The sequence below is a fragment of the Thunnus maccoyii genome, chromosome 10 (assembly GCF_910596095.1).
Source record: "Thunnus maccoyii chromosome 10, fThuMac1.1, whole genome shotgun sequence".
NCBI classification, from domain to species: Eukaryota; Metazoa; Chordata; class Actinopteri; order Scombriformes; family Scombridae; genus Thunnus; species Thunnus maccoyii.
Window position 1 is genome coordinate 10,039,235 of NC_056542.1, and position 12,853 is coordinate 10,052,087.

The 12,853-nt window shown below is 42.1% G+C and overlaps 1 protein-coding gene across 2 annotated transcripts in view; it reads left to right on the forward strand.

Annotated features, from left to right (window-relative positions):
• Positions 1–12,853, forward strand: part of iglon5 (IgLON family member 5) — a 97,907-nt gene that overhangs the window by 82,517 nt on the left and 2,537 nt on the right. Inside the window, exons 3-7 of one of the 2 annotated variants that reach the window (XM_042425279.1) lie at positions 1,130–1,362; positions 3,035–3,154; positions 8,973–9,104; positions 9,373–9,493; positions 11,345–11,496. In XM_042425279.1, coding sequence (XP_042281213.1) covers positions 1,130–1,362; positions 3,035–3,154; positions 8,973–9,104; positions 9,373–9,493; positions 11,345–11,496 — 758 coding nt within the window. The remainder of the gene's footprint in view (positions 1–1,129; positions 1,363–3,034; positions 3,155–8,972; positions 9,105–9,372; positions 9,494–11,344; positions 11,497–12,853) is intronic. The other variant, XM_042425280.1, reaches the window with a different exon arrangement.

Consider the following 12,853-nt stretch of genomic DNA (forward strand, 5'->3'; position numbering starts at 1 on the left):
TTTTTTATGGTGTGATTTATTTAAACCCACCAGCCACAGATGTGATCTTAATCAAAATAATGGTTTTCTTTTTCTTTATTTTTGTCCACTAAACTGCTCTTACCTTTCAAGATCTACTGTGAATCCTTTAGATCATGTATCAACCTGACTATTTGTTAAAGACTCCCAAGCTTACCTGTACTGTGGCTGATATGCACTGTGGTGTCACTGCCACTGACTTGGCAGGTGATCTAAGATCTACCTCAACAGTGATATTTATCCAGGTCATATCAATTAAACATGAGGACTACAGAGGCATGTCCTCACACCAAGTTGAAGCAGGGTAAGGACATCTAGTGGTCAAGCCAAGAACTGAAGTCACACTTTTAGTTTCCCGTTTTGGAGCAGGTCACCACATTTTGGAATAGCAATAGTGATTTACTGTGCTTTAATCACCACAACTGTATGTTATTTTCAATATCTGTCCTCATTTTCACACATGTTGCCATTTATTGTTGCCATTTCTAGACATATAAGCTTGCTTTATATGTACAGTATCTTGGACTGTCTTAAAAGTTTTTGATGTTATCTTGTAGCCAAATTATGATTGTTTCTCACGCAATGCTTGAGGAATAATACAGTATAAATGAGTAGAATTGTATGTATCACCTTAGGAAGTAGAGATGGGTGACAAATTATAGGGAAAAAACTGAATAAATGAGTAGAGAAACACCAAATGCAGACGCTTCCATACAGGGCAGGACGAAGAGAGAATCTTGTGAATCATGCTATGACCTTCATGGTCAATGTACACACATAGTTGAGCACACCTATTGCAGATTTTGGACCGACGTCTTAGACAACACTCCCGACCATCATCAAAACACCTAAAGAGGGAATGTTTTTTGGCAGAATGGTGTCTCACACCAACACTGTGCTAACACACTTTATGTTTTTTTCCTTTGATATGTCACCCATTAGTATATCTGTATCAGCTGCCACCAACTCCAATGAAATATATATTTACCAGAACTATTTGACCGAGCCATTATACAATGTTGCACCTCTTAGAATTGATACCTTCAGTACAATCAAAACATAAAGATGAAACAAGACTTTCAGCTGCTGATCACTTCCTGTCCTCTCACAGATGTCGGATCGATGAGGAGGTGACCCACAAGGCCTGGCTGAACCGCTCTAACATCCTGTTCACGGGGACGGACAAGTGGTCGCTGGACAGGCGTGTGACGCTGGTCAACAGTAACAACAGCGACTTCTCCATCCACATCGACAAGGTGCAAGTAACCGACGAGGGGCCCTACACCTGCACCTTCCAAGCTAATAACAAGCCCCGCATCGCCCACGTCTACCTCATCGTCCAAGGTCAGCCACAAAGTTGAGACAGAATATAAGTGACTTTAAAGTGTTTATTGCTTCTAAGCCTCGGCTCATTTCCCTGATATATCCAGAGTCTGTAAGTTTGATTGCCTCTGCAAAAAAAAAAAAAAAAATCACCCATGGTACTGTAAGCTGCCTTGAATAAAAATATCCGCTAAATGGCTTAATTATGCATTTCGTCATTCATCCGAGCGTAGTGCTGTCTATTGGGTGTGATTGAGGTTTGACATCAGGGGAAGCAATTAAACTTTTCTATGATTACGTTTCAGTGTTCCTTTTCTGGTAAATTACGCTTAAATGTATGCTTAAATTTATGATATACAACTTTGTAGTTAATGTTTTTATGATGTTTTAGTATTTAAAGGTTGGTATTTATGATTACATCAAAATGTAATTACTTGATTATGTCTTGCTTGAAAGCTTAGTGGGCATATTCATGCAGTGAAAAGGTAAAGCTAAGGCAGCGCAGGTGACAGATAACCATTAAGTCGAGTTGCAACTCTCGGTGCCATAAGAAGGCAGAGTCTGGGCCCATTTGTTATTTCCACACGGTTTGTGAGGGTTACTCGTCTTTATAAACAGGAAGTTAGGCAGAGTAGATGGATGAGGAGGTGTGTTGAGAGGATGAGGTACACAGAGGGGCTGTCCAACTGCCTGACTAAATAACTGACAGTGCAGGACCACTACTGGGGCTCAGTCATCAAGTCAGCGGCTAAGTGAATGAGAGTTTGACTGATCCTGAGTGACATGATGTATTGGTGCAACACTGCCCAGAGGATGGATCTCAGACCATTCCCCCTGCATTTGTCAGTTTTCATGCATATTTTGGCCTGTGTAGTGCAGATTGCAGATATACATCACCAGCAGTATGAAACTGAAAACTTTTAACAGGATATATTAGGAACATTCTGCTGGAGTGGGAACACAACGCCTGGCTCACAGCTCTCAGCTCACACTCCTGTCTGCAGGGTCCAAAGCTTGGCACAGATGACCATACAGTATATACCTAATTCCAAGTCATCTGCAATTTCAACCATAGCTTGATATCACACAAAATAATTACACCCTCAAGTCAATGCATCCGCCACTCCAATCCGTGCTTTATCGTTGCGAGTATTCAACTTTAGCGAGATAGAGAAAAATAGGATCCTCGGTAGATGTCTCACAAAAAAGCAATTTCAGGGCCAAGCTCATTAAAAACAATGATAATGGGCCATTTAAATTCAAGGGCCATCTTGTTATCAAATTAACTACACAGATAGTGCTCCAACATTTTGCGAGTTTGGGGCAAAACAGTATTCAGGGGTGGTCATTCACTTAAAACTAGAAGGAAAAATTTCTGTGACTCCTACTTCTACAAATGTCCTTTTCTTTAAAGTTCAAATTAGAACTGATATCAGGAGAATGGGATTTTAATGCCCATTCACAGCAATTTAGAATTCAGTGCATTTTAAGTAAACGGTCAAGCATACTGTTGCACAGTTCAGTAAGCACTCAGACACGGATCATTAATCAGCTGATTGCCTGTCTGGCTTAGGTGCGGGGATTTGCATCATCCTTCAAACACTTCAGTAGGCTGTACGACCATTCCTTATCAATAATTACATAAAAGAGGATTTTTTAGGACATATTTTAATAATATGATCTTGTTTTTCAGTGCCGGCCAGAATCGTCAACATCTCCAAAAACGTGTCGGTGAACGAGGGAGAAGATGTAAACCTCTATTGTCTGGCAGTGGGCCGGCCTGAGCCCACCGTCACCTGGAAAGACCAGAAATGTAAGCTACCCGTTCTTGTTTACTTGTCTTCAGATCCAGAGATTTCTTGTTCACAGCTTCACCTTTATCTCCCTGTCTTCACAGTCATCCCTAACCCTGTTCTGCCTCTTAAAGTCTTCTTTTTTCCCTTTCAGCCTAAAGGTTTATCAGCATTCAACACATGTCTATGTCTTTATCCCCCATTCCTGTGTCATCATCCTTAAACCCAGCTGCTTAGTCTGTCCCCATCTTAAATTCATTCTCCCATATTTTCCCTATGTCCCAATGTTTTGTCCCAAATAACCACCCATTATACGTAATTATCCCCACCGCGCCACCCGTAATCATCAGCATCTGTCTTCATCCACCCTGTCAACCGGCATCACGATGCCAACTGATGCTAACAGCCACTTTTGGCGTTAAATCAGTTATTTTTAGCTTCCGCCAGTGTGTTGAATCAGAACTAGTTCAGGGTGGTCAGGATGCATGACTTGATAGATGAAGTCAAATCCATTTGATTTCATCAGCACAGCATTTATTGTGTATCTGTTCCCATCTTTGTCACAACTAATGTCCAAAGTCAGGCAAATAACCATTACACAGCCTCTAGAGATTGTATGGCTTTAGGGTTTATTAGCACTGTAATGGTGGTGCTGTGTCATCTCTTTGGCACATAAAGAAAAACACTGTGCTCTTAGTAAACCACTGTGCCATGACTTAATGTTCCTAAGTGTATTTTACTACTGTAACTGTTAGCTTTGAAGTCAAAAATGCTTGTCATTTTTGACTTGTGTAGTTTTCTAATGCATTGTTTTTTTGTTCCTGTCACTTTAGTTAGTTTATTTCTTTGTGTGTGTAACACCCAGTTATCAAGTAAAAGATCACTAATTAGACATATAAAATGTCCTGGTTTTAAGAAACAGCTTAGCATATTATTTATGTGGTGTGATCCGCTCGCTGTAGTTCTCTTTCTTGATTGAAAAAGACTGTCTGATTACTACAGTGAATTTAGTTTGTTGTGTGAAACAGGGGCATGTGTGCCAGAAGATTTCAAAATACCTTGGATTGAACTTTAGAATCTGACACGCAGCAAGTTTCATATGGAGATATGACAGAGTGAGGATGATTTTTTTTTAGACTTTTCCAATGTTTTGACAGTCAAATAATGATCTATTTGTGAGGTTGGCATTGCATCAGTGTCATCAAAGTTTTATATCGTTTGAGTGAGCACTTTTATTACACATCATTATTGGCTGAATTGTAGCTTGACAACAGCAGCAACAGCAACACAGATCAAATGCAGCACCATGGCAAGCAATAATAAATAGGTCAGTGTGAGCAACTACTGAACACAATGTAATTATACTGTTAGGCCAATAAATGCACAAACTACTGTACTGCTGTACCTGCAGACAGCTTTGGGCTTGCTCAAAGGCCTGTTCCACCTCCTCTCCCTTATGCATGTCCCCACTTAGCTTGCTGTGAATGCAATGTCCTTCCCAGCACAGTTAGTTTTTGTGAACCTATACAGTACAGTACCTCAGGCAGGGACAAGCCTGTTAATGATCACACACACCCAAAGATACACAAAAATATAGAGAAAAGGTAACCATAAAGCATGCATGCGCACACACCTGCAGTCTTGCACACAAACACATAACCTCACATCACAAACTCTGTGCAGTTGTCCTCACTTGCAAGCCCACAGCATTTCTCCTCTGTCAGCAGTAATCCTCCCTCTCTAACGCTCCCCCCCCCCCCCCCCCCCCCCACCCCATCTCTCTTCTCTCCCCATAACCCCTCAGCTTGCAGAGAAAGAGATAGGGGCCGCATTGCTATTCCGTGGGAGTCTCTGCAACCAAGCCATCAGTTGCAGGAGACCAGGGGCGGTGGAGAAAGGGGGGTGGACGAGCCCAAAGAAACAGCAAGAAGCTGCCAGCCATCTGTCCCCATTACTCAGAGAGTGCATAGAGAAACTGCAGGGAGGGGAGATGAGGAGTGTATGTGGAGGTTCAGTGTAAAATGTGTGTGTACACCAAGATAGAAGGAGGTGCAACTTGCAGACGGCAAGACAGCAAGACAGAGACCTGCCAACAGTCTTAAACACCTTTGCAACTTGTCTACAGTCTTGGTACCACAGAGTCCCTGCTCACATACAGATAGTCATGCTGCTCTGCACTGTTTGCAAGTGCTGTCTGCTTCATCTTCACCAAGGCACAGATACAATCTATCGTACCCATTCACTGTCAGTGGCATCCATCAGTTGACCCTCTCAGAGACATACAGGCATTCTGTCTCATTCAGTTAAATACACCAGTGCATCAGAGCCTTATCATTTGACATCCCATCCATTAAAACACACACCCGTTAAGGCACACAGGCTTAGCATGAATGAATGAAGTGGTGGGGAGGAAGAGGAGTGCATCCAAAGAAGAAAAGGCTTATGGTTGGTTTGGTTGAGATTGGTTAAATGATTTGGGAGTTGTAGAGTAGCAGATTAAATGAGGTGCACTTGGTCTTGATTCAAGGCAGAGGTTGGTAACAGCAAACAAATCCAAAGAAGGGACATGCAGGCAAAAAATAGACACAGTTATGAATCATGAATCAGTAGATAGGAACAGAGGCTTGAAGCCACAGAGCTCAATAGATGACGTGGCAGAGGACTAGACTTTGTATGCAGGTATATATATACTGAGTGGCAGGTGTGGTTTGATGTGTAAATGAGGAGCAGGTGTTCAGGTGGGTGTGGAAATCCAGTGATTGGGAAAGGTGGTAAAGTCTGAAGGCATGCGGTCAACAGGTGGAGGTGTTGCCAAGGAAAGTTTATTTTTCAAATTTAAAAAAACAAGTGTGAAAGCATTCATATATCGCTCACAATTCTTTAAGAAACAAATGTGAGGTGTTCTAATAAAAAACGTTTGTTTATGTGATGTACTTATGTTAAGTGATAAGGCTGACGATATTCTGTATTTTTGTTATTGCCAACAAATCCCATGAAAAGACCAAAACCAACAGTGCATTAGTCCTTCTCTTCAACTTCCTTACCCTGTGGCTCTCAGCCTCAAGCCCATTTGTTCATTGAGGACATACAGCAAATGTTGAAAAATTAGTCCCATACAGATTATTTTTGAAAAAATGCTAAACAGTTTTCTAAAACAGCTGGGCACTGTTGTTTATAGCAGATTTTACTCAAACAGGAGCATTTGTTGGGGAGTATTTCCAGCTGTGGATTTGATGTGCTAATGAGTAGTGTAAATTTATACATAAGAAAAATATTGAATATCACCAAACGTATCCCTTAACAAATGTTGGCTGCTTTATTTTTTTCTGTGGAGTAATTTTAGGCATGTGTGAGGAGCACCAGGACTTGGTTTAACGTCTGCTGTAGCTTTAGCTCAACTAGCTCAACTAACACATTTCTGTCCCTTACTCTTCCAAATGACATGTTTCACAGTCTCAGCCTGTCCATCCTTCTCTGTTTTTCACCTGATGTCAGACCTCTCTGCCTTGACGGTAGTTTGTGTAATGGAAATGGATAAGAGGAGCCAAGAAATCAAGTGCCCTGATGATCTAGTCAGGCTCAAAGTGCTGCTGGGGAAATAGAGCACAGTTTCACTGTAGGGCAGGTCAGAACCCCTGATCCTTTCTTTTCCCCCTCTCATTCACACCCCCCTCTCTTCTCAGGTGCAGTCCAACTATCTCTAGTGGTCAGGAGTCAGGCTCCTTCAAAAGCCATAAGTGGTTGATGGAGCTGTATTTTACAGACCATTGTAGGAGTGCCAGGGGCCGGCTGCAGTCAGATATGATCTCCTACCAAAGTGGAGAGAGGTGTGCGATGCAGGTCCAGAGATCTCAGGGGATGGAGAGGGAAGGAAAGAAAGGGAGGGTGAGAGGGCTGCTTCTTTGCGCTGTCATATTACATCACACATAGGTGCCATGGATGAAAAGTCCATAAAAAAAAACAACCACATCAAATACCCAATTCAACATCTCTGTTTCCTTCTTTATGTTGCTGTTTCTCTCTTTTCCCCTCTATCTTTATATCTGTGTATCTCTTTCAGTTTCTTGCACGGTATCTCTCACAAATTATCACTTTCTCTCTGAGTTTGTAATGCGTTCTCTAGCACACGATTGTTCTCATTTTTTATTTTCTTTGTCCTTTTTATTTCCTCGAAGTCATCTGTAACAGCCTTGTGTGTAATTCCTCCAGTGCTAGTTGTCTGATTCTATCTTTTTTCCCCTTTTTCCCCTCTATGCCGCCACAGCTCCTCTCCTCTTTGGCAAAGTTGGGTGCTCTGCCTGCTTGACAGAGATGTCACAAGAGAGCTGTATTTATTAGGCTAATGGAATGAGTGAATAACATTGCACCCAACCCACCCCGACCCATCACCCAGCGCCTTCCTGCACTCGCTAGGGTGGCAAAAGCAGCCATCACCGCGCCTGTCGCTTGCTGCTCAGCCTCTGCTGCAGCAGCTGCAAATAATCGTCTCCAGCTCAGTAGCCGCACTAATAATCCTCCAGTATAATCTTCAATTAGAACCGCCGTGCTAATCTCTGACAGGAATAATCGTGGCGTTTAGGGTCTTTTTGTGTGTGTGCGTGTGTGTGTGTGTGTGTGTTGCTCACAAACGTGCTAAGGAGCCATTTGTGTGTTTGTGAGGAGAAGTAAAGGTCCACTGATTGACAGTGGTTGTGTGTGTGTTTGGGAGGGGGGTGGGGGGGGGAAGAAAGGGAAAAGTGAGCAGCAATTTAAGAGCTGGATTTCCTTGTTAGTGGTGAGATTATATATTATGTCGTGTTCCACAGTCTGACTTCTTTAATGGGGTAAAGGAGAGGAAAAAAAGCCTAATGGTTTTGGAGGCTGTGAGACAGCTGGCTGCTAAGACTTGTAGGAAGGAGGGGGTGTACTCTCATTCTTCTTCTCTCTCTGCTCTCTTTCTCTCTCTCTCTCCGCCGCTGTCAATCCAATAACACCCTCAACATCCATTCCCTCACATGAAGGAGCAATAACTTGTAGAATGTCCCTTCTACTCTCCCCTCTGAAGAGATTCTGTGGCTGTTTGTCGCCCGAGGAAAAGCAGGGAAAGTGCGAGACTGACTAATTCAGTTGTGGGAGCACCTGGGAGTTTGTCAACATCAGGCAACAATCAAATATTCTTCTCACTATGTAATGTGGTGAACAAGCCGTCACCTCCTGGTGTGTCCACTGCTTGGAAGTAAAGCTTAGTATTTCCCCAGACACTTAAAAAGTAATGGTGTCGAATCATATTTACTTACTTTGCATCTACACAAAACTTCACCAATTGACCCGTTATTTTACTAAACAAACCAGCCTGAGGCCCTTAATTTGGATCATGAAACAAATATTAATGACATAGAATCAATTTTAATTGATTATAGATATTATATTAGGGTTTCGCTATAATTTAGAATAATTTAGTTGATCATTTTTGTTGTCCAAATTAATGACTCCAAGCAACTAATTGTGATTAAAATAAACACAATGAGAAATGAAAGAAATTCTGAATTGTGTCTGATATGAAACACAGCTCATTGCATTAAACGTCATTTTGTGTATTTAATATGTAATCTTGTATTGAAAAGCATACATCAATTTCAGAAAATAGCCCTGATATTGATTTTCACCCATTCACCCTTTCCAAAATATGCATGTTACCTGATATATGCATCAGTCTGTCCCTCATGCTCTTAAATCATGTTATCTGTAAGAATTTGTGTCTTTTCAGTCCACCTGCACCAGTATCTCAAGTAGTGAACCTTAAATCAGTTGCCTGGTTTTGATATATAGTGACCTCTGACCTCTACCTTATGCCATTAGATGGGTTGGTGAGTGAGGGGGAGTTTCTGGACATCACGGAGATCAAGAGGCAGCAGGCCGAGGACTATGAATGCATCACCAACAATGGAGTAGCTCCACCAGATCAGCGCAAGGTCAAGGTCACAGTCAACTGTAAGTACTCCTCTCTGTGCAACAGTGGTGATAATTCAAGTCACACTGCTGACCCTCCCTTGTTATGGTATAATGATGTATTAATGATATATGTAAATACTGTAGATACATTATTATGTATGAATTCATACGTCTTAATTTTGTACTCTCAGGTGGTTTTTCAACCTTGGGAGCAAAACCAGGGCTGACTTGAATTCACTTCTCAGTGAAGGCAGTTAATTGCTGAATTCCCGCCATCATTTCCCCCCTTTTTTTTTTTTTTTGCCAGACCCTCCCATGATCACAGATATGAAGAACATGCCAGCCCATTTGGGTAAGACAGCTATCTTGCGCTGCGAAGCCATGGCAGTACCACCAGCCTCCTTCGAGTGGTACAGGGATGACCACAGGTGAGACCACAGAAGATTTCAGTGCTAATTGGATACTTGGACCATGTCCACAGTAAAACAGCTAGATGTGTTTTTCTCTCAGTGGCCTTTGATCCACACTAAGCATTTGTTTTTTTACACCCAAAATGGAGCAGAGCACTCTACAGAGTGGATAAATCCAAAAACAGTGGCCTTGCATATCAGTGTGTACAGTGTTGACATTGAAAACTGAGCTTTTGAATCTATGATGTTTGCATGATTTACAGTTCAATTTATCTTATACTGGTCCTACATGCAGCTCCTCAGTTCAGCCTCTGTCTGAAACAGGCCGTTTTAGCTCCTGTCTCTTTAGCTCCTGTCTCTTTAAGGCCCCCGTCTTGATGAGACCACTCTGTTCTGATTGGTTAGCTTCCAGAAGCTGCATTTTGGCAGACTTATGCTAGCTCCAGAGGCTACATAGACAAACAATAGAAGTCAGATTTTGCTTCTTTTTCTTGTACTTTACTCGAAATATAAGCTCCTCAAATACATGTTCAAGACCAAATCTGATCTGAAATATGCAAGTGGATGATGCAAAAAGCCCATGAAACAACCTTAGGAACAAAGACTAAAGGGCATCTGTGGGCACGTACGAACAATCTTCATCAGTTTGAATTAGAAGTAGAGGTAACTTTAAAAACAGTGTTCAGAGGAGGATGAAGCCCTGGCTTTTGACTTAAAGGTGGCATTTTTAATACATTCACCTCAAGTTTTGGAACTTGACTTGACCATGTTTAACATGCAACATTATAATAGTGTATAAATGACAGTAAATCACAAAAAGCATGATATGTCCCCTTTAAGAGGACGACTTTTCCCTCTAAACTACTCTGTGAGTGCTCATTTTAAATGTCAATATAGCCAATCACACAATACAGGTGTTGTCATTAACCTGCACTTGTCTTTATTTTGTGATCTTGGTATTGATTGGTCGATGTCTCAGTGCAGCAGCCCAGGAATAACAGTTTGCCTGATTAACAGGTAGCATTGATGAGCCGCAATCAAATCACCGTTTGATACTCATCAGTTGTCTTACAGCTGAAACAGAAAGATGGGAACAGGACAGAGGTTTAACTAGCTGAGACTCAGCAGAGTAACCAGGCTGTACCTGTCCCTCTTCTTACTACAGGAGATGTTGGCTATGGATGTTTAATAGAAATGAATAGAAAATTAAGACACGTTTTAGCCATTTTTTCATATTCTTTTGGCACTTCAATGTGGACACAGCTCTTTCTAAAAATGCTCCAAAACAGCTTGTAGTTTTCACACATAAACAGCATTTTCAGATTCAGCCAGTTTGCTATATGGACATAGTCTCAGCAGCCACCCATTCGCCTAGCCTCTGATATTAGTATAGGTTTGAGATAATCATGTATGTTTTTGCCATCTCTGGAGTGATGAAATATTAGCTTGTTGGAAACCTATTTGTTCTCTATTACCTACACATAAACTGTCCTTCCATGTTTATAAAAGGTCCCAGAGAGCGTAGAAGAGTTGATTTGGCATCAGGCAAATCAAGACACAGAAGTAATTAGACAAACTTTTGCCAGCCAGAGACAGCTGTTAATAGAGTGTAATGGGCCCCAGCAGGAGGTATCTGTTATTTATGGACTGTTAGATTTCACTATTAGTAAAAGGTGAGACACAGCCGATGTGTGCAGGGGAGCTATGTTGTGTGGTCGTCTCTGGAGAGACGAAGAAAAAATCCTCTTATGTGGGCTGAGTCACTAGGTGTGATGTTATGTTGTGTTATCTCTTTTTCTGTCACACTCTTTTTCTCATTTTCTTCCCGCTTTCTTCCTTCACTCCTGCTCCCCCACCACTACCACCCAGGCCGGTAGAGAGTGACAACACCCTGAGGATCAAAAACGAGAAGACGCGCTCGCTGTTGCTGTTCACCAATGTGACAGAGAAACACTTTGGCAACTACACCTGCTTTGCCTCGAACCGTCTGGGGGCTTCCAACGCCAGCATGCTGCTTTTTCGTAAGTTATCACACAGAACAACATGCAGCCGCACGCACACAGTGACACAGTGTGCATGTATGCAAACCCTGGCTTTCAAAAATACACAAATGCGCTGACATTTGTCTCATGTAACTATCAATCAAACATGCAAGAGCTTGAACAGACGCACATTCGAGACACACAAAACGATACAGACGCAATGACACACTGTTTTTCCCTCTTCTCATTTTTGCTCTGCCCACAGCACAGCATTTTCTCAGCCCTCTCCTCCCTCCTTCTCCCCATTTTCATTATTCTCCGCCCCATTAAAGCTTTGCTTGCCTATATTACCATCTCTCTCTCTCTTTCGTTCATGCTCTTACCCTCCATCTCTCGTCCGTACGCATTCCTGCATGCACACACATGCAAGCACACACAGACGGTTGCTCTGCTCTGTCCCGTTACCCAAGAAGTTGTCATTTCTCTCCAAGCCCAATTCACATTAACCGTCCCCAATGAGCGATTTCCTACCCTTCCATTTCCCGTCTCCCTCCCTCCCCCCCTTTAGTGCATTCGGCATTACCATCTTAAGTGAGTCCTTCATCTATCCCCTTTCTTCTTTCATTCCTTTACCCATTATCTCGGCCAGTCTCCCTTCAATGACTCACTCTACCGTCAGACCCATACATCTTCCTGCTCTCATTTTCCACCACCGCTGCCACTTCTGTCAGCCTATCTCTCCATCATCTGTCCTTCTGCCTCCTCTTTCCTTCCTAATCTCCTCCTGCTATCATTAGAACACAACAAACCCCCTTGCTGTTCTGGACCGGGCACGGAAAATCGGACCATAATCTGATACTTTTGTGGCATTTCTATTCATATACTGTCCCTCACTGTCATTGCCTCCCCTGACTTCATTTCCCTGCTTTTGTATCCCTCTGTTCTCCGTTTTAAAGTTGCCACATGTAGCATTTTAATATCAACAACCCACAATCACATCAAAATTGGCACATTATTGTCTCAACCAATGAGCCCATTACTGAGACCACTGGCAGCATGGATTAGCTTTTACTCTACACTGTTATATTATACATAAAACTGCCCAGTGGCCCACTGGTACAAAAAAAGGAAGAGAGAAGGTTAATTAAGGTTTCTTGTAATTGTCCTTTGGAGCATGATGTAATTTCCATATCCAAATAAGATATTCTTGATGGTATATTGGATAATATTGAATAAGATAATATTGATTTTTGTTTTGCTTTCTGGAGAACCATTCTCAGGTCATCACTCCAGCATTTAATGGCTTTGTGACTTGGGATCAACCACGTTAATAAAGAAATTAAATAGACCATGCACACGGGGAAAATCCTGACGTGTCAAACATAGGTGTAACTAA